Source organism: Amblyomma maculatum, chromosome 5 (genome assembly GCF_055883805.1).
Source record: "Amblyomma maculatum isolate TAMU_Amacu chromosome 5, ASM5588380v1, whole genome shotgun sequence".
NCBI classification, from domain to species: domain Eukaryota; kingdom Metazoa; phylum Arthropoda; class Arachnida; order Ixodida; family Ixodidae; genus Amblyomma; species Amblyomma maculatum.
In genome coordinates, this window is record NC_139348.1 from 2,244,759 (window position 1) to 2,267,113 (window position 22,355).

General features: G+C 45.2%; 1 protein-coding gene across 3 annotated transcripts; it reads left to right on the top strand.

Moving 5' to 3' along the window:
* Positions 1 to 3,811: 3,811 nt before the first annotated feature.
* LOC146187619 (uncharacterized) lies at positions 3,812 to 18,210 on the top strand. Of its 3 annotated transcripts, none has more exons than XM_084603468.1 (3): positions 3,812 to 4,074; positions 4,811 to 4,958; positions 17,948 to 18,210. In XM_084603468.1, the coding sequence occupies exons 1-3, from the start codon at positions 3,924 to 3,926 to the stop codon at positions 17,982 to 17,984; spliced, it is 336 nt and encodes a 111-aa protein (XP_084459594.1). In that variant the 5' UTR covers positions 3,812 to 3,923; the 3' UTR covers positions 17,985 to 18,210. The 3 variants fall into 3 exon arrangements, 1 of the variants encoding a protein (XP_084459594.1); XR_014707363.1 differs by having other exon boundaries at positions 3,822 to 4,074; positions 4,791 to 4,958; XR_014707362.1 differs by having other exon boundaries at positions 3,853 to 4,074; positions 4,837 to 4,958.
* The last annotated feature ends 4,145 nt before the right edge of the window (positions 18,211 to 22,355 follow it).

Below are 22,355 nucleotides of genomic sequence, written 5' to 3' on the forward strand. Positions count from 1 at the left end.
GAAGAGCAAACTGAAGATTCATTTTACATATTTACAAAACATAAACGTGCAAGCACGTGAAAGGAGCGAGGTGGCTCTTAATCAACTGAGAGCACAGGCGAGTCACACAGAAGCAGCCCTCGTAGCTGTTTAAATCACCTTTCAGTCCCACTGTGGAACCCGCAGCTGCGCAAACGTCCAATAGGCGCTGAGCCGCTTCTTTTGGCTCCACCCATGGCTTCTTTGGTTCCGCCCAATTGTTCCACTAGCACATCGCGCACAAACGCGCACGCATACACACACCTCCTCGCACTTGTGCAGGGCTGTCCCTGTTGTTCTCTGAAGCGGCGATGTCCCATCTGGTTTAAGCCATCTTCAATGGTGCCGGTCAGGCGATGGTGCACACGTCCTCAGCAGCACAATCCTGGTCGTAATGGCTATCGAGCGGCACGTGCAGCAGCATCTTCGAGTCACAGCAGCTGGGTCACAACACGACGGCGTGGCTCCTGGTTCGCCCGTGGTCCATTGTTCAGAGGAGGGGGGCCGAAGAGACGCCCGTTCCGGTTGCCGACAAAAGCGCTTGACTTCAATTAGCCTATCGGGAAGATAAGGATCCGTGCTCCTTTGTACTGACGTCCCCCGTCAGCATGCCTCGGCCCGCTGTCGCAAGGAAAAACCACATCCGGCCTTCCAGCGGCGCTCTCCATATGCGCGGACTCTCCGCGACGATTTAGGGCCCCGGGCATAACCATGGGCATAACAGTATGAACAGTGCGATTAAGCCCCACACGATGGCAGCACCTCATCGACCACCGAAAACACCGCCGCGTTGACTCTTCCTCCCGCAAACAGTATGAACGACACGGCAGCTCGCTAGAGCCGACGTCAGAAATAAAGCGTGCTAAATTTATCGGAATCTGGAATACTTAGCCGAATATCAGAATTGAATCACTCTTGAGGATCACTCATCAGCGGCAAATTGCTGGCAAGACCGATAACCGCGGTACTATCAAGTTTCTGCTCAAGCCAGCTGCCGCCGGTGCATTGCGGCTCATGGCTCTGCTTATACTAGCTCTGCGATTAATGCGTCGCCAAAGTTAACCGCAGCGTTATTTTATGGCGGCAGAATAGGATTCACAATAAGGAAGGTTTATGAGTACACCATTTCGACAGCTTTGATCAGTTCCAAAGCGCCGACCGCCGTGATTTCGAAGAGAAATAATTTAGGCCTATCGACGACTAGGGGGTTACGCACCCCGCCGTCGTTCGCCGCGCTCGCACGCTTCAACGCTGCGGTAAGTGTAACGTACCTCAGCCTGCTCGCAGCATCCCGCGCTTCAAGCGTTGCGAACTTGTGCACTTTCATGATAAAGCTAACACCGCGCATTTTATAACGTTCCGAGCTCAGCACCAAGCCGCGCAAACGACTGCAGACACAAGACGGGGCTCCAGTATGCAGACGCTTGGCAGTAGAGTGTAGGCCGTAACCGAAGACGCCGGGCGGCACAGATCAGAGAGATTTAGCTTACCGGAGACGTATTACGTCCAGGGTTGCCAGGTCCAAAAAACGAAAAGTCGCCACAAAAATGGGAAAAGTAGCCAGAAAGTAGCCAACCAGAGGAAGAGCAATAAAAAGTAGCCGAAAAGGAGCCATGAGGCCATGCATGGGGCAGTAAATAGAGCGCTCACTGCAAAAAGACAACCAAAAACATTCGTTTAATCGTCATTTTATTCCAACGCTCGTGAAGAAACAAATGCCACTTGCGTCTTATAGAAACTAAATCACGTAGAAAAGATTTCTGAAAAAAAAAAAAAAACTGGCTGCGTAAGACTGCGATATTATATAAACAGACATAAAACTAAACTGACCAGATAAACACACATGTTATCAGAAACTTGTCTGTGATGATTAGAAACAATATAAAATGCATAAAATTATGTCCACGAAAATGTAAGTATAAAATGTTAGTGGAGTTGGATGTCTCAAACAATGTCTACAAAAGGAGAACACGATGAAAGGAAACTGCAACCACTCAGGTGCGATGTTCAGGCCTGCCGTAAATAGTTGAGTTGACCTTCTCAATCATCGTTTGGGTTTATCAAGGATATGGCCAATGTGCAGGGGGTGTTCACATGATCACACACACTTCTTTTTGATCATGACTACTAGGCGTTGGACGGGAACCTTCGGTTTCTCAAGTATAATATTACATTATCGAGAGGCGTTTACCTTGCCTAGAGATATAGAAATCATTCTTTCATAGGTATACCGAGTATATTCGTAAGCTTCCTTGACACTAGTGCCTAATAATATTCGGCGAATTGCGGTCAATGAATGGTTGTCCGCGCTCCTTGATCGCATTGAAAGTGCGCAACTGTTTTATTTTGCGAACAAAGTATAAGTGCAAAAGCCACTTTCACACTGATGAGACAAACCTATGGACGGAAGATGCACTCATGACTAATTTATTGTCAGCGGGTGCACGCTAAATAAGACGTACTGCAAGCAAATATGCACGGGCAAAGAAAAACATTTCGAAGCAGTTCGTGGAAAGCCTAGTTAGTATGTTAGCTCTGTTGTGATTTTTATCTAAGTTTGGCTAGCTAGCATAAACCTTTTACATTTGCCCTTAGTTTGCCATCTATAATGCAAAGTTTGGCTTTAAGTGCAGTTAAATAATTAGCACTAATTAATTTGGTTCGATAACTACCACAACTCATTTGCACTCAACCTAAGCTTTCGAAAGGTATATGACGATGCATATAGCTCACTAACGCTAACTAATATGGATTGCTAACTAATTCAGAGCATTTGGAGACATCCTAAGCTTTTCAACGGTATATGACTTGATCGTCTAGCTCAAAGTTTGGTTTTATACAAAATTAAATAATTAACGCAGATTAATGAGGATCACTAGCACAGTGCCATTACACTTGGCCTAAGCTTTCCAACGGTATATGACTCGATGCTGCAGCGGAAATTTGGGTTTCAAGTGCGATTTACTAAATATCATTTAATTTCGCCCGTAGTTGGTCAAAATAAGTGTATAATTAACCAATGACCCAAACTCAAGGTTTATCACGTGACATATACTATGCTTAGCCAAGATAGCTTGAAAGTAGCGAAATAAACTAAGCGGCCGCTTTTACTTTCTCTGATCTTAAAGTTCAAAGCACCAGCCTGGGTCGTTCTCTCGTTTTGCGAAGTTTTACCGCGGTGACGGAGTTCACACTAAAAAAAAAAGATAAAAAAACCCAAACACAGCCAGACAGAGGCAGTACTAGACCCTGCAGCGCAGACCTGGCCTAAAAACGCGCGCTTCGATCACTCACTGCTGCCGCCGGACGGCGGGCGCCAGGGAGAAAAAGCGTGTCGTGCGCAGAGCTCGTAGCCGCCGCGCCCCTTAGCCGCGCGAGGAGAATTGAAGAGGAAAGCGCGGCGCGGAGGAGAGTGTCGCTACTTTCAAATTATCAAGGGGTTTTAGCGGATGGATGTTAAGAGCGTCCGCTTTGAAACACAGTGGGGACAGTCGTCACCATGCAGAGTTAGTTGTATTGCAGCGCTACCGTTGATAGATTTGCTATCTGTCTATCTATAAAAACGAGCATCCTGAACAGCGCGCAAACGGGCTCGTTGGAATAGGCGAAAATTTTTCAAAGTAGCCAGAAAGTAGCCAAGTAGCCAACCTAAAATTTTTGTCGCCAGGCGGCTCAGAAAGTAGCCAATTTGGCGTAAAGTAGCCAAATCTGGCAACCCTGATTACGTCTCCCGGAGACGTACAGGGAGCGGCTAAAACTCGCCATGAATAATGCCAGTGTTGCCTGGATTTTTGCTGGACAGCCGCCCTGAATCCCTAGCAATCCCTAGGTCGGATTGTCCCTAGTTGGGGGCACGGCGTGCCGGCGGGCCACCGCTCATCGCCCGCCACCCACCCTGCTTGGGGATGCCGCCGGTGCCGCGGCGGCGGTTTGGTGCCGTGGCTTTTGTTGTAGTAAACGAGACTGTGCCTGTTGCACGGACGGGTGCGATCGAACTGACTGGCGTGCGCGCCATGAACAACCCTGGCACATCTGCTGCGGCTTCGGTACAGAAAGGTTAGTGCCCGGTCTGTGAAAAGATTTTAGTTGTGGACAAAGCATGCCAATGAAGGTGCCGCCATGTTCAAATTTTAGCTGCCCGTTTTGCGTGCAATGTTCGTGGTTATATGCTGTCCGCTTACCGTTCTTATTTGTCACATACTGCAGGGATTTGTGCCAAGGTATGCACTTGCAGCACGCGCCAATTTAGCACTGTTGAAGGCGAGCACTGCACTGTCTTATGATGCTGCTAACTGGCGCTTGATGCTTTGTCTTCTATCAACCAGATACTCACGGCACTCGTCAGTGATTAGCTGCTTAGGGCGACGAAGCTCATTTTATGCTTTTTACGTTCTTGGCCCCGATTCTCCATACGCTGTTCGTTTTGATCACATCCTGGTAAAGTACTTGCCCATGATATCGCTCGAGCATCACTAGCTTGAAACTAGTGATACATATTGAGCACCAAAAGCTCGAAACTAGCACTGAACCTTTCACAGCTAAAAGCGGCAGCTATATGGATGATATTCTGCGTACCCTTGATGAAATTTTGCCTAGTTTGCGTCGGGTACGACAAAAGGATAAGCTCTGTTGAGACAACAGAAATGGTAACGTAAATACCGTTTAGACAACTCCATTGTAGCACGGAGACCACGTAGCGGTGCTTCGAAGTAATGAACTCGCTACTGAGCTCCCCTTTTGTGTGTGTGATTTTTTTTTTCCTGTACCTTTAGTTTCTTACACTCCTCACTAGAGCCCTGCACGGGTTGGATTTTCCAGCCCCTTCCCTGGCCCACGTTTGAAGACCATCCCGGATCCATGGTTCCAAGCCCATCGGCAATGATTACATGGCCCGGACCCGGCCTGCGCTTCCACGACAGGGCCTGTGCCAAACCTGCAAAGTAAGTCTGAACAGACGCCTTAAAAATGTATTGCTTAACTAGCACATAACAGTAAATCAAGATGAGAGACAAACCTTGCAAAATATTCTTGGTAGAGAAGGGCACAGCTAAAGCACCGACAGAAGCAAAGGCATGGTGAAGAATATTTTGACAAGACATTTTATGTAAAGCTATCTAGCACAATGTACATTTAAAAGGTATGGATTACGGGCATTTTAACTATGACTCCTTATAAGCAATTGGCTCTTGGTGCAAGTTCTTTGCTTAATCACCTACAAAAAGACTGCCCCTGGCAACTTTGCCCCAGGAACATGAGTGGGCAAGGGCAGAAAAAACCAAAATTTACATATTCATTGAAGAAATCACAGCCACATTGTCACATCTCTGTGGAGACGAAAAGCGGTAGTGTCTGTTCATCTGTTCATTGTGCATGTATATGTTATTGGATATGTAAAGATTCCTAAAGCAATAAGCTGTTATCCTACAGCATTTATTATAGCGTAGAGACATTCTTTGGGGGGGGGGGGGGGGGGGGGGCAAAGCAGACAGTCAGAATTTTTATGAACAGATGGCTGCCTGCCGAGCAGTCAATTGAAGGTCCTTGTCCAGGGGCTGTTATGAGGCTTCAAATGTCCAGCCGTTAGCGGTAACACAAAGGTTAGAAGCTACCCTCTTGCTCACTGATTGCTGAGAAATCCTAAGCTGATGGTGTTGAGTACTTCAGTAGGCACGTGCTTATGCAAACGGGCTGTGTCATGCATGAAGCGGGAAACGCATGTGAGCGAAAAAGTGAGCGAAGCGACAAGGCGGCGCGGCGTAAGCGATCATGGTTCGCTCCGTCGCCTACTGGGGAAGACACATGCACGCGACAGCGCGAACCGAGCGAAACGGCGACAACGCTCTGTGTAGGTTGTGTGGCTGGCATTTGGCTGGCATAGTGGCTTAGTGCACCATCAAAACTATTGCCAAATCCAACAACGGTCATAACGATTGCAAGAATTAACGTTATTTTGCGACAACATGGCAAAGTAAAATGTATTTACAGCAAACAGTATCGAATGTGTGTAACTTGCACTGCTTGCACTGTAATCGGCACGAATAGTCACGTGACCCCTTGTTTCTATTGTTGTTTCGGTTGCGATTAGACGTTCTTTGAATCCTTGGCTATCCACCATTGTTCGTACAAAGCGAAATGTTTACGCGGTAATGCACAGTCACAATGCAACACAGCAAAATAAAGAAAGCATGCGAAATGAGCGGCAGTGACGTACGCTCACTTCCGGGCGAACGAGCGAAATTTTTATTTCGGCAGATCCGAGCGACGAGCCAAGCGACACATGCATTTCTGTTCGCGCGAAGGCTTCGCGCGACGCGTGCCGCCGTCGCGTTCGCGTGAGTTTTCGCGTGCATGCGATTCAGCCTTGACAGGTTACAGCACTTCATAACACCTCCATTGTAGTACAGTTCGCTATCGAGTTTTGAGCCTTTCCTTTTTAACTTTTTTCACTTGTGTCATTGAATGCAGCCCGGCATGTTCGTACTAAATTACTTGGACAAAACACCGAGTGTCACTGATTAAACTCTGTTTACAAATGAGCTTTCTCTCATTCTCTGTCAACATATGTACTAGTAGTGGTTTATTCATAAACCACCGGAATGATTTTAGTGCTGGAATTCCATCTCCAAAAGAAGCCATACACAGCTTTACCCAGCCTGGCCTCGTTCCGCCACTGCTAGCTGCAAGCCCAGGCCTGCATGTCAAGGCCGAGCCAGGTCCTGACCCATAAAAACGGCAATTTTCCAGCCCGGCCCAAGTTTTTGGGCTGCCCGAATTCATGCTCTGCTCCATACACTGTTGAAATTATTTGCCGAGAATAAGTTCTCAGCAGGCAGTACTTTGGTAATCTTTGTTAGGAAGAAATTACATGCCATAATTTTTTTGCCCTGGAAACTTGCTTACACGACTACCTCAAAAATATCACCCAGACGTGTCCCTTGCCTGCAGTCGCTTGCTGTACAAACAGCATTGCAATTTATTTGCTGACACTATGGCGCATGTAGTACGAAACAAAAGGAGGTCATTATTTGCTAGAAGATGATTGTGAAAGTATGAAAAATTTCAGTCACTGCTATTTTCATGGGAAAATGTCGCATGGCCTTGTATAGCCAATTAGGGCCAATTGATGAGAAATTTTTGCTCAAGATTTCTGCCAGCAGAGTAGGCACTGCTGTCATTTCTAATAGCTATTTCGTTGTTCATTCATTTGCAGCGGCACCAACATGTTCTGTTGTCTGTGTTTTGTGTGCCCATATTCTGTTCGTTGCTTTAAAACATTTCTGGGTAAGTGCAGTCGAGACCGCGAGCATAGTGTTGGGTGAATTCACCAGGCGGCATGACAAAAGGAGGCAGTGTGGTGTAGAGGAATCCACTTGCGCCAAAGACAGAGACTGCAACCATGCCAGACAGGTTGCCAAGACATCGAACGAGAAGCCAGACTAGCCTATTGCCGAGAAGCTTACCAAAAGCGGAATCAAGCCAAGACTGAAGCGGCAGCTACAAATGCGGCACCGGCCGATGGCTAATGCTTTTGACTTGGTTCAAAGAGAGCTGAACCTCTGCAATATTTAATATTTCATAACAAAGGCTTCAAGGATTTGCCTCAAGTGATTCCAGGTAGCCCTGCATGCACAAACCTTTGTCACGGATACACCTGCAAGAAACAAATAGTGGTGCGTAATTGCTCCAAGCGATGTTCTCTTTGTTTTCCTTTTTAACTTGATACCATAAAAAGCACCCTGTGTGGCAGCACCTGCTGACTTGGTCATGTCATGTGGCCTTGTGATGTCACACAACCTGGCGGACAGTCATTGCAGTGCTGCGTCACCTTCCTGCCACTTGCCAGATACATGCCCATAATTTTTCATGGATGCCAGATTTTCTGCAGTATGGGACCCATCACAATATTTTTTGTTGCCAGATTTCAGTAGTGTAGTGTTTCGTGACTTTTTTGTCACTTGTCCGGCAGCAAGACACATTTATTGCCGAGATATTTCGATTTGAAGTTGAAGAGGTCTGTTTTCCTTCCAAGGGATTTAGACTTGGGAAAATGATGCAAACGATGGTGTAAACATAGACTCCGTGATTCTTGATGCATAGCGAGCAGTGCAATCTAGCAGCAGCTGAAATTAAAGCTACAGTTCGCCAAAGCCGTCTATTTGTTTGCACCAGATCCTGAGCTTGACTGCAAAGTTCTCGCAGTGAATCTTGACCTTTGCACCCACAGAGCATGCGGTGCTTTTTAGAGTTGAGGTCACTTGACTAACAGGATAGAATGTACGAATGCCGGCGTGGCGGCAAAGTTTGTAGCTAGCGAAGCTATGGATGCGGCCACTAACATTGCCGAGCTACCATCACGAGTGACGAGTAAAGACTGCTACAGATGGTCTTTTTTGAATAGCAGCAAGGCGTGAACAATGCATTGTGGCAGAAAGTTAAAAGAAAGAAGGGGTACACAGGGCCTGTTTTGCTCAATTTATTTCGTTTCCTTCACTATTGTATTTCTTAATATGAACCAACTTAGCTCCCTTTCGTTCAATGCTTCCTTGGGTGTCTGCACCTTATGTGGTGTACTCTAACGTCGCTGCCCTGCAGATGGCAAACTGATGTGCCAGTAAGGTCTGTGCATGCACGCTGGGACAGCAGAAAATAGAGAAACAGAAATATTACGAGATAGTTTGGCAAACTCCTATGCTTATCATAGATATGAGACATCGGTGACACTATTAACAGCCAGCAAAAGCATTCAGCACACTTGGGATGCAATTGCACTACACAAGTAATGTAATGCGAGAGGTCTCAGCTGTTCGTGTGGCGCAATGGCTAAGACATTCAGTTAAAACTCCAAAGGACTTAGGATTAAATCCTGTTCGAGGCCGTTTTTTTTTTTTTTTTTCGCTTTTTTTTTTTTTTTTTTTTTCCCTTAAGCACCCATGCAATTTAAATCTTACTTTTTCTAGCCTTTCTTTTCTTTCCCAGCTCCACTCGGGTCTGTGCAGGTTTATTCTTCCCAGTAAGTTGTAACTTAATCCTTTGTGCATTTCATACCAGATTTTTCAATAGAGAAGCGCTTACTGAGGCATGAACTTCATCAGAGGAAAACTCTGATGCTCCGCACTTGTAAACCAAAGCATGTATATCAAAAATGAAACCATGTGGTGATGCCAAATGCATAGCTGTGACTTCAAAGAACCAAAACACCAAAACGAAACTGACTGCCTGTGGCACTGCCAAGCGCAAATTTATTTTTGGCTCCCATTATTTAGCCTGTCTTTTTGCCATTTTTGAAACAAAAGTTAACAATTCAAACATGCAACCATAATACATGTTAGGCAGCCTCCGGGATCCCTTACATGTCATTGTGCATGCATTTGTGATTTCTGTATTTCTGCAATGCCTGCATTTCTGTTCTCTTTTTTCTACCTTATAAGAGTTTTGTTTTCAGTGAAAGTGGTGTTTTTGTGATTAGGAGCCAGTATACCATCGCTGCAAGCCTACTTTTTCTTTCAGTGTTCCTTTAGCACTACTTGCAGGTCTACTGCAGGTCTTTCGTATTGCACTCTGAACAATTTTTTACCCATGCTTTTCATTAAGATTTTCGAAGCATGATGGGTTGTAGCGAATGGATTTGATTGCACCTGAAAACTTCAAACACAAATTGAGAGCGTGTAATTTCTCTCTCTTTTTTTTTTTTTTGCTCACTGCGTGTTCTTTGCGAATGATGAATTTGACCACTTGCTTCACGAGGGAGGGCTCGAGGACGTTGAAGCTACTTTGATTGCCCGTCACTAGGCACAGTTATAGCAGTCTCGTAGCTCACTGGGTGCATGAGGTATTTGAGGTTACTACTCCTTATCGCCATAGACACCAGCAGGCTCAGCATATGTATCTAGGCATGCGGCTTCTTGTTGGTTGACCCCTATCATTTATACTGCGCAGTTTGTTGAAAAATGGAAGCGTACAAGTTGACACAGGAAATGAAACGCCATGCAGTCCTCATCGCACTGGCCGTGCACCACAGCGACTTGGAAATTGCCAACTTTCTAAATGTTGCGAAGCCTTTCGTTAACAAAGTGCGGACAGAACTAGTGTGCTGTGACGGTGACGTGGCATCTGTGGCGAAAAGGAAAAAGCACAGTCAGCGGTCAGACGTCGTCAGAACACCTGATTTTCTTCAGAGGCTGCAAGTCATCGTGAGTGACAACCCAGAGAAGTCAATGTGGGACATTGCAAAGGAGCTCGATGTCGTAGAGTCAGCTGCCAGGCTTGCTGTGCACGAGGACGTGAGGTACCATTTCTGTGTCATGAGGAGGCCGCAATTCTTTTCTGGTAAAGCTCGGGAGAATCGTCTGCTCTGGTCCAAGCGCTTGCTAGGCAAGCTGAAGAGCCTGGAATGCTTTTTTTTTTCTTTCAGATGAAAAGAACTTCGATCAAGACCAAAAAGCTAATTGCCATAATGAAAGATGGCTTTACGGAAGCGCTAATGAGGTGCCGACAGCATTGCAGACAAAATTTCTGTCTGTGATGGTGTCAGCAGCCGTCGGCAACAAGGGTGATGTCATGCTGCCACACTGTTTTGCAGAAGGACTCCGCGTTAATGCTGCCGAGTACGCAGAGGTGCTTGCCACCGTTGTGAAGCCCTGGACTGATACTGTTTCGAAAGGAAAACCTTGTGTCTTTCAGCAACATTCGGCTCTCGCCCACACCGTCTGCGTCACCCACGAGTGGCTGGCCAACAACTTCCAATAACCACATCACTCCCAACTTGTGGCCTCCTAGTTGTCCAGATTTGAATACACTCGGCGTCGTTGAGAGAGAAGCCGACAAAAGGCCACATAACACAAAAAACTCTTAAGGTTGCCACTGCGAACTCAATGGGCAGTACCTCTAAGAACCACCTGATCCGTGCATGCAGCCATTTCCGAAGCCGAATTGAATTGGTTATTGCTGCAAGTGGCGAATTCATTGAGTAATGTGAAAATAAACAGTAAGAGAAATATCTCCTAAAGTTTGGTGAAAATATATATTGTAAAGAAGACAAGGAACGGAAAACGCTGCGGCATCGCCATCACCATCGCTTGGCTCCGGCGCCCATCTCTCGTGCTTGAAGCTGTGCCCTGCTGCTGACAATTCGACCCTGCTGTGTCCGAATTACTGGCAGCGCTAGACGTTCAAACGAACTATTAAATCCACATTTCAATATATATTTGCTGGAGATATTCTCTGCCTGAAGCCAACATTGCATCCTCAAATGCCTCGTGCACCCGGTATATTGCAAGATATGTGGCTCGAAAGTTCAGGCACAAATCAAAATGTAGTACTTATTCTGTATCTAATTTTGAGCAAATTATGTGTGCAAAAAAAAAAAAATTCATCTCAAATTTTGACCACCGAGGTCTTCTTTATACGTCTGCAGAGCTTGCAAAGCTCGTAAACACGCTGGAAAATTCGATTTCTTTAAATTATTTATTTCATTTCAATAATTGAGATTAAGACAAGCAGCATTCATAATTTTGCGATGTTTTTGAAAAGCCCAGAGGTTCCCGAGCCTGGACAGAAAAATTGAAAATGACAGAAAAATTACTCTTCGCATAGAGAAGTTCTACGTCCAGATGAGGTTCTGTTTTTATGTGAAGTCACTAAACTAAGAGCAGAGCTCTAAACCAGAGCAGATAATGCACCTGAAGGTGAGGAGATGGAAAAAATTATATTCTAGGGCTCTGTTTAATGACTCTGCCCGCGTCTTGTGTATTATTTTCAAATTTAGCAGCTTAATTCATTCACGTGCTCGTAGTTCAGTGACATTTTCATATAATTCTGTAGTGTTTCTTATGTTGGTACCATATGCTTGAACTATTTATATTCACTTAAAGGGGTCATGACAGCTAAAATTTGAGCATAAACTGATTATTGCATTTCACTCCATTCACGTTAATTATAAATCCTCCAAATTTGAGATTTCAGTGCAGTAGATAGTTTATAATGATTTTTTATTATTAATAGCGAAAGCAGCTTTATGGTTTGGCAACCTTGGGCGCTGACGTCACACGATATCATCCCCATGTTTTCTGCTATTCATGGTGACTGCGGCACTCTTGCATGCATGCCGTGGATTGTGGTCACTGAGAGCCTTTTTCTTTCTTCAGCAAAAATATTTCATTCGCATATTTTTTTTTACTTTGGCAAGCCTTCACTATAGTGCGCAACCTTAGCGATCCTTGGACTTGTTTTGGGCTTCGTCTAGAGATTGTCGAGAAGGCCAAAATAGATGTGCTCATGCTGTATTATTTAAGCATACAATCTGAAGCACATTATTCTTACGTTTTGAGAGTTAGCTTGTTTAGCAACAAGCGCTCCCATATATAAAAAGGTACATGTCCAACGTTTCCTTCCTGGTCTTAAATCTGTAACCAATCAGCAACACAGTTGATATGAATCGAAGTTCGGTTTACATCCGGCTTCTGTTTTGGTGAGCAGTCAAGGTCGACAAGTCTCGTTCTGAATGAGGCCAATTTGGGAAAGCGACCCACGGTTTGCCTTTGCAAGTGTGAACATCGGTCAGTCTGAGCGGTTCCTTAATCGCACACCCTTTGCAATCCTCAATCGTGAATGGGCCTTTAAACTGCACGCTGGTCACATGTTGGTTACAGTCAGTCTGCAGTAAAACATCTTCAGAACACAGCGGGCCTGTTTGTAAGCAGCACAATTTCTGCTGCCAAGAAGGGTAGAAAGGCCTTTATGACTTATTGGAGATTTAATTGACCACATGCTCTGAAGTTTCTTCAAAAAGCCGATATTTCTGCTATAAAACATTAACATTTCTGCCTCCATAGCTGTTTCAGAACGTCTGTCCTGCTTTCTGCTCCATTTAGCTGCTCCAAAAAGCATATTTGCTTGCTCCAAGAGCTGCTCTAAACACCTATTTTGGCCACGCACACATGGTACTGCTTTTCACGAGCCCCTGTCCAAAAGTGCTGGAAGAAGACAATAACGATGCTATTTTGGGGCGTACTTCACGCAACTTCAGCACTCAGACTTCGACTACCTTGAAGGAAAGTCATCCTTGCCACTTAAGAGTGTTCAAACGTGGACTAGCCTCCCTTGCGCTTTATAATGGCGTTCGCACCCTGACCGCCTACTTACTTGTCCCTGTGGGCCTTCTCGATGAAATCCTACAGGCACTTCATGATGAGCCCACAGCTGGGCGTCTAAACTTTATTTTACTCTGAGTCGCATTCAGGTTAAATAATATTGGCCCATATTGGCCTCGTCTATCTGCTAATGTCACGCACTATGTCAGGAGTTACTGCGACTGCTAACGCCACCGAACACTGCTAACAAGACTGCAGGATATACAACCAAACCAATCACTTGTGAGGCCATTTCAACAGATCGGCATGGACTTACTAGGTCATTTCCCGACATTGACATCTAGCAATAAGTGGATAATAGTAGCAACTGACTACCTGACTCGCAACGCCAAAGCAAAGGGCCAAAGGCTTCTTCAGACTAATTATCGTTGTAGAAAGCGAGAAGCACAGCATAATATCTGTCGTGTAAAAAACCCACTTCTCGTTGTCCGTGGCATTGTCCTCCTTGCATGCATTAACAGTCAGTCGGCCTGAAAGTTAAGCCGATGTAACTAGTTTCTCGCTTTAATGTCGGCACAGTAGCCTGCCGCGCTGTTGCTGCCGGCTAGGAGCGGAGAAGCAGGTCAACTCTATTCCACCTTGTGTATGGCAGGGAGCCCGAAAATTCCAAAAGCACTGTGGAATCTACACTGCAGAAGTGCGAAAGGCTGAGCGTTGCTGGTGCACACGGTGCATCCGTTTGCTCTCATTATCATTATCAACTAAATGCACCATTATCATTGCTAATGCCGTCATTGTCATTACCACTAATTGCAGCGTCATTGTCAGCGCTACTATCGTCGCATGTGAGACAACCGCAAGCTTGCCTTGCAGCGCCAGCTGAGCACTTCGCCATAGATGGTCCAGCGAGGTATACAAGTACATCGTACTCAAGTGCTCCAACACCAGATGGATGCTTTGAACGCGAAGGTTGGCATAGGAGTACGGAATTCCACAAGCCGGCCTGTTGGAGATATTCCAGCTTGCGTGGAGAGAGCAGATCCATAACCAGGTTTGAGAAGCAGAAATGAAGAGATGGCACAGCGAAGCACGGGCGAAGTCATCCCTGGCGGTGGACTCCAGCACAAAACACACGATCGCTAATGAGAACATCTATGACAACACACGAGACAGCGGACGGCAACGGGTTACTCTGCGAGGCACGGAGTGGTTTTCTGCGCACAAGTGCTCCGAGTGCGACGCAGCCGATAAAACCATACAGCATGTTGTGATCGAGTGCCCGAAACTGTGGCCCTCCTCCCTACAACTGCGACATCAGCACTGATGGAGACTCTTTCGACAGCACTTGGTCTGCAGTCGATGTCACCACCCAAAGAGCACACCCTGGGTAGGGCAGTAGAGATGACAAAGCACCGCCTTGACTGGTGGCGTAAACGAAAAGTTGAAGGACTCCCCCCTTTTCCTTCCTCATTTCTTTTTTCTGGACTTTTGACCAATGCACAGCAGTTGGTATAGTTTTTGTTCTTTTTCTACTCCTTTATTTATTGGCCCAATGAAGAACTCTGTGATCCCTCGCTACAAAGGGGAGTGGCCGCATTAGCATCACGCAGACAAGGAGAATTATGATGTGTGTTTTAACTCATCCTCATGATAGACAAGGGCCCGCCGGGGTGGTGCAGTGGTTACGGTGCTCGACTACTGTTCCGAAGAATGCGGGATCGAATCCGGGCTTCGGCGGCCGCTTTTCAATGGAGACGAAAGCAAGGCCGCCTGTGTTCTATGCAATGTCAGTGCACGTTAAAGAACCCCAGGTGGTCGAAATTTCCGGAATCCTGCACTACGGCATCTATCATAGCCTGAGTCGTTTGGGATGTTAAACCCCGCAAACCAAACCAAATCACTGTAGACAAGATATATGTGCAGTTCACGATCCCGGGCGTGGCGCAGTTGGTTAAAGCTTAGGCTGGCGATGCGAGGGATGCAGGTTCGATTCCCGGTGGATGCAGGATTTTTACCTTTCCGATGACATTAGTTTCGGTTTCAGGTGATGTAATTTGATTGAAAGCTATATTGTGACCGAACGAACGCCGACAGCATGAGCCATTAAAGCGCAGCTGCATCACTTTTCGAGAATTCTGCGACATTCAAGAATTTGACTCTCCATAAGCTGTCGGTAATGCTTGCAAAGTGTTTGTGTGCTATCTTTAAAACTGATGAAGTAATCAACGATTACAATTCGAGCTTCTCCTCACAGCACTGAAGGACTGCGTAGAAGCTCGATGATGACATCACGGACGGTAATAATTTTTCTTTACGTTACCTTCGCCCACATCATGCGGTGCCTTTTTTGACGCCATCAAACAATGTTTCTGGGCCTTCAATTTTGGTAGCCTTGTTTTTACTTCTCCCAACCAAGCCATTCTATGCGGGAAACATACTGGTGCCGTCAATGACGTCATTATGTGCCCCCCAAGCGTCGCTGTGTGGTGAGGAGAAGCTCGATAGCTGAAGCGGTTTAAATCGCTATTTGCGCCATTGTTTGAAACGCTAGCGCGAAGATATCTTGCATGCTTAACCTGGAACCTGTAATCGTTTGATTCCTTGAAACTCATCAAAATCTACAACTACAAAATCTAGCAGTTTCCCTTTAAAGGCTTTCGCCTTAATACAGTGCTCAATGTCATGCTGATGCCACATGTAACGGAAAAGGAAAGCCTCAGTGTCACTGCCTACCTTCAGCGTGCAGAAGTAGCCCGACGACTCGCCCAGCTGCGCATAAAAAGCCAGCAAGGCACCAATGCCTAACGTAACCTACAATGACAATGAAGATTACAAGCCAGCAGACCGATTTTAGGTTTGGATGCTGAATCACCATCGTGGATTTAATGAAAACCATAAATTTTATGCTGCTGTTTCCGCAAATCAAGTTCACTCATCTAGATGAAATGGGCTATGGAATTGTCCCCAGATGCTGCTGACAGCACCCCAGGGATGATACATGTCCAGAAATTGTATGTTGTGTGCCTAAAGCCCTATTATAACTGATGGGCACTGTGTTTATATTTTGCTTGATGTTTATTTTTGCCTACCTTTCTATTCAATGTAGAGCATTGGGCCGATGCTTCTTTGAAAGGGAAGTCATACCGTAAAGCTTTTCTTTTTTTTTTTCACGCTTTACGCCACCTGGACGCAGCTTTTACTCTTTTTGTTGTACAATGATGATGCACAGATTTACCTCGAATAATTGCCACAACACAACACTGCTTCTACATTGTTCTTGATCATTGTACTTGGCAGGTTTACCTCTGTTTCCTTGCTGCCTTTAAACTGAGCACTGAGCATTCTGTTGTTCAATGACCAGTGCCTTTGTCGTGATTGGCACCTTGTTGCAACGAAATAAACTCTGAAAGTGAATCCAGTGTGCAGATAATGCTGTCAAACAAAGTACTGAGTTCTTTTTGGCTGATAGTAAATGATGGAATAAGAACACAAGGTTGCAAAGAGCATATGTAGGCTCTTGAAGAAGTTACCTGTGCTCCTTCTGCCATTAGCTTGTTAATCGGTGTGATGAACCACTAGTTTAAGAAACACTATCACCAACCAAATTATTCATTAGAACCCAACATTTCGCGACCAACTCGGTCCCTTCCTCAGGGGCGACGAAAGTTCGAGGCCCGCAGTAGCAGGCAGCGGCCTATGCTTGGCCAATCTGAAGAAGAATGTCTATACACGCGCCTTTATTCCAATGTGCTTCCCGCCGTCGAGCTAGCAGGACAAGAGGGTCGGTCAGCACGGAAACGACGAAGCGCCCTCGCATTGTGCTCCCATACGTGGCGGGCATCAGTGATGCGCTTGCACGCATCCTGCGCAAACACGTCTGTGTGTCGCACAAACCTACCTCAACAGTCTGCCGTTTTCTGCCGCTACCACAAGACCGTATTCCCAAAGAAAAATAACCAGGCGTTATTTATAAAATCTCGTGCTCCGAGTGCTCTGCCTCGTATATCGGCGAAACAAAAAATCTGTCGGCGCATATTGCAGCACAAAAATGACGCCCGGCAATTGAACTCGAAAAGCAACCCCCCTCGCCGAGCACTGCGAATGTGCCGACCACAAAATCACCTTTGACGAGGTGAACATACTTGATGTGGAGACCAATCCTTTCAAAAGACGTCGCGTCTTTTTTCGGTTCATCCGGCTGACAGCTGCAGAGTGAACAGGAATCCGGGGACGCTACCCTGGCTCTGCTACACAATTGGACTTCGCCACGTGTGCCTGCTACTGCGGGCCTCAAACTTCAGTCGCCCCTGAGGAAGGGACCAAGTTGGTCCCGAAACGTCGGGTTCTAATAAAAAATTTGGTTGGTGATGGTGTTTCTTAAACTTTTGTTTCAAGTACCCAACCAGGCAGAGTTCCATCGAAGACGTTGTCGTTCAAATCAATGAATCACTAGGAAAAGCTTTAGGCCTTTCCAGTGGCGGCATCGTAAAGAACCGATGAGTGTGGAGGACAAGTCTATTTGCCAAGTCTGAACCTAGTCAGAGCCTCTATAAAGGCACACAAAGGACAACTTCATAAGAAGTTATCTAGCTCATTTTGGATATGTTGACATTCATCCAGCAGTAGTTATGGCTGACTGCATGGCAGTGTAGCCTAGCCTCTGAAATCTGCTTCCAAAAATTGATGTCAACATACGCAGTTTACTTGTGCAATCTGCTGGTGTTGGCAATACCTGTACTTTTTTTTTGTATTTTGTATTTTCCAGTCTACAAGAGTTCTGTTTCTAGCTGTCTTTTTTTGAGACTCACTTTTGACAACTTGGAAAATCTTTCTTTTTGCAGAGTTCAAAACCTGGAAGGACCATATGGAAATCTGTGAAGTGGCTCATTTTGTTAGTGGCAGGAATGGCTCATCTGCATACCATGCAGGTTTTTGCAAATGCACATCTGTTTGTTAGCCGACTCTGAAAAATATGAGGGCTAAGGAACCTGTTCCACGTCATGTTCAAAATAGGCTGTGCTTATATGCCTAAGCTGCTTCTGACATTGCCATGGTGCTTTTGATTTTGTATACAAATGCTATCTGAATAAAAGGTGCCTACGTATTTTGTATGTTTAATGAACTCAAGCATGTGATGGCTCACATGCATGACATTGTTAATGATGGTCCCCAAGATACACAGCATTTAATTGATGCTAATTATATGGAGTTCGCTGCACGTTAACCCTGTAACTGCCAAATTAACTCCCGAAAAACATACTAACATCGCCAGGTTTAGTTGTAATGTTTTTCATACCATTCTAATTCAAAAAAGTTTCCTTCATTAGTAAAGCATGCTGTCACTTCGCCATCTTTTTTTTTTTTTACCAGTGTATGCACATCGCAAACGGGGTCAGAGTAACTGTCAGTTACAATACTAGATTGTCAGCAAAGCTGCTGTCTGAACTACTTTACGAAAGAGCTCTTTTATTTTTTTTGAGGCATCACCGCCACCGGCACTCTTTGTGTGTGGCACTATCATAAAGTGACTTTTGTCATGCCAAAAATGTGTGCTAAAGACTGAAATGTGCATTTTTTTTCCATGGATAACTATGGCTCTGTAGAGTTGAAAATGCAATCAATGTATTTACCAAATCTATTCCTTTTTCATTGGCAGTGCAAGCAATGTAAGAGCAGGTTGGACAAGTGCCACTTGTCACTGGCAATACTGGCACAATTGCCAATGACAAATGAAGCTCCAAGATAAAGGACTAAGCCAGCATATGGTTTTGTGGATGCGGAAAGTTATGTGTAGTTAGTCAAGTTTGTACACAGTCGTCTGAAAGATTCTCAACATTTTTACAATGATTATTGCAGACCTGCAATGAGACACTAGAATATTCACTTTTACATAGAAAAGTGATGCTGCTTCAATAGAGGCAATATGCGAAAATGGCCGTATGATATGCAGCAGTATTAGTAGTGCACAATAAAGGTTCCCAAGAGGCTAAAATTGTGGCCCTCCTACAGCCTGGAAATAAAACCCCATATACTTTGCTGATATGCACAGAAATACTGCCTGTTGATAACTAGACATACGCTGCACCTACCTCCACCATCTGTGCTTGCCTTGGATTGCAATGCCTTATGTAACATGCACAAAGGGATTGTACTTTATTTTGCAATTAATTTTGCATGTACATTTTGGTGAACTGTCTGCAGCCACAGGGCCTGCTTTTGAGCTGCATAGATTGTTTTCTCCTCATGGAAGTTTACAGTTGACAAGTGTTCTGTTCGGTTTATAGGGTTTAATGTCTACAGGCTATGAGGGATGCTGTAGTGGACAGCTCCAGAAAATTCTGACCACCTGGGTTTTTTATGTGCACTGACATCGCAAAGTACAAAGCCGCCTTGCATTTCGCCTCCATCAGCTGCCACTGCAGCTGAGAGTAAACGTGTATCCTTGGGATCAGCAATCAAACTCTCTTATCACTGAGCCACTGCAGCAGGGTACAAGTGAACATGGCTGAAAACAGATCCACGACATGAAAAGTTTTCCCAGCTGGTGTACCTGTAGGCATAAGTTCAGGTGCAGAAACATTTTCTACAAGATTCTGCCTTGCAAACAAGCAACATTTGTGCACAACCTGCAAGGAGGCTGCAGTGACAAAGCTAAGGTAAAGCTTGGCCACAAAGCTGCACATGCAAAAAATGAAATGATGCATTTTGAAAAGCCCAATGCTCAGCTTCATTCAAAGATGTGTACACAGCCAAAATTCCTTTCGCCAAACATGAAATCCATGTTTCCTGCACAGCTGTTGTGCATAAAATGCCCATCTGAAAACCGATAATCAAAAGTTTCGCACCTTGCTTAACTGTGAGGAATCCATTTTTATTGCATGCTTCATGCTTACTCAAGCTGTTGGGCTGTTCCTAATTCGTTAGCATTGTGCAAATTATTGCAGTGCAAGTTTGCCAGCTGGCTAATGTGCATCATTTAAAATGATGCACTCTAGCCCGCAACCAAGCTTGAACAAAACTAGCCAGGGTTCTTCAATAAATTTGCATTTCGGAAACACCCTGGAGCCTGAAAGTTGCAAGGAATGGCGATTGCTAAATGGCTTTTTTCAGCTGCACAGTGCCTTCAATAAGCTCAAGCTTATGACACTATTTGGCAGTAAAGTCTTCTACTGGCCTGATTGGTGCACTATCCACAAAAAAGCATTGGCACACGTGCTGAGCAAGTCTAGATTAGGAAATGTTAAATGGTTCACAGGGCAAAGCACAAGCTGCTTTATTCTAGGTGTAGGAAATTACCAACATTACAAAATAGTTAGAGGGTACGTACACAGGACAGGAAAGGAAATGGCTGACTAAATATTCTCAGCCTGTGGAGTCATCTGCCCGACTGTTGGGTCAAACGCTATGCAACCACTAGATAATTCCATTCTTAAAAGCTTGGGCTCGCCTCATGACAAAGGCATTAATATTTCTCTATTTTGCTGCATTAAATAGCCGTATTGCTGACACAAGTTGCAAGTCTGCGAAGTGTTCACTAGACAAACTGCTTTCAAGCAATGTAAACCGTGAACGCCACTACTTCTACCGTTCCACTAGCACAAGCAGCAAGCATCGGTGCCGGAGAGCTTCTAGCAAAGAACACTCAGAAGCATAAAAGTCGCACAAAAAAGTGCCTCGGTAGTAGTTAAACCGCTTGCGTTTTTCATTCCATAAGGTAAATAAACATGCGGTGCCGTTTCGAATGTCATCAGCAGAGCGAGGGGTGCAGACAAGAGTAGTAGCCAAAGGAGAAATCTTCCCTACCGTGGTGGCATTCTATGCCATCAAGAGCAGCTCCCTCGAATACCGCGCGATGGGCCCTACGTAGCCGCAGTGCTCATCAATGTGCTGGGCGAGGAAAAAAGGTTAATAAATTATATTAAAAGCGATGGAATTCGGGCAAAAACGGCGGTAAGCAGATCGGAATAGAGTTTGGACAGCCAGAGAAAAGCCTACATTTTTTGTCCTGATTCAACCTCCTTAGTCCCGGCGTCAGAAGTGTGCACTTAGGTGCACACTTCTGAACCTAAGCACAAAGATATAACTTTCATAAAGCACAAAACAACCGGCGCAACAAAACGCAACATCTCGTATAGCGGGAACAATCGCGCCGTCGCGAGGACGTGCGGCGGCCCTTTGACGTCTTATGTCCTTACCTGCAAGAAAAAGCAGCACCTTGGATGCGGGACGTGTTATTTATTAGCGAGGACCGTGAAACTTTGTAATGGGTAAACATTCAGGACGAGAAATCTTCAAAAAAGACGGTCACTTATGCGTCTCAGCGCAAAACATGGAGGCAGCCATCTTGAATGTTTTGGTTTTTTTCTCTTTTTGGTGTACATACACAACAGATGGCGCGAGACGCTACAAAAACGATAATGATGATAATGGCCGCGAATTTTGAAAATTTAATTTGCGCAGAAGGATGGCGTTTTTCGCTTAAATTAGGCGCAAATTCGACGAGTTTATAGGCAGACGCCAGGCATGAAAGGGAGATTCAGTTTGGCCACGAAAAAAAATTTACGCCATACATAGCATAAAAACAAATCCCACTAATAGTCATTTTCGACTTGAATTACACTCGGAGACAACTTATGGCAGTGTGGCCAAGGCTAGGCAGAAAATGCAAGATAGGCCAATGTTCCCTAGCCTTGGAAAAGGAGCCAACTCACCCCTAGTGACTTTACACTTTCTCTTCAATTTATCCCTTTCACCCGTCCCCTCGCCTTCCACAAGGCAAGAGGACCATGGCCTGTCCTCTTTCCTTTCCTGTCTGGCCTTGGCCACAGTGAGAGAAAAAAAAAAAAAATGGGGGGGGGGGGTATCCCTTAGTATATACATAAACTATACTGACAATGAAACATGAACTGATCGGGCAGCGCCTAGCTTGTCTGTGCGACCCTCCATAGCAGTTGCAGATCCTGTATGGCCCGAGAACTTGTGTTCCGTCCAAAAAGCAAGGAAAGGCACAAGCTTTCTAAACTGGTTTATTTTATTTCATACATACTGCTAGCCTCCTTTTGGAGGCTGTTGCAGGTTTGGGGCATAATATAGAAACAGCAAATGACAGGAATACTGACAATCCACACTTGTCTAATTTTTATATAGTTCTATATGGCAGTGTGGAACAAGAAATGGAAAAGAAGGATATGATACAATACAATCACGCTGAAGACACATGTTTCACTATATTTGTACAGAGGTCAGGCT

Bases quoted from the DNA above. Each gene is read 5' to 3' on its own strand.
- LOC146187619 (XM_084603468.1), top strand. From the start codon at position 3,924: ATGCCGCCGGTGCCGCGGCGGCGGTTTGGTGCCGTGGCTTTTGTTGTA. The intron at 4,075-4,810 runs GTTAGTGCCCGG...ACTCCTCACTAG, and splicing joins TGCGGCTTCGGTACAGAAAG to AGCCCTGCACGGGTTGGATT. The intron at 4,959-17,947 runs GTAAGTCTGAAC...TTCTTTTTGCAG, and splicing joins GCCTGTGCCAAACCTGCAAA to AGTTCAAAACCTGGAAGGAC.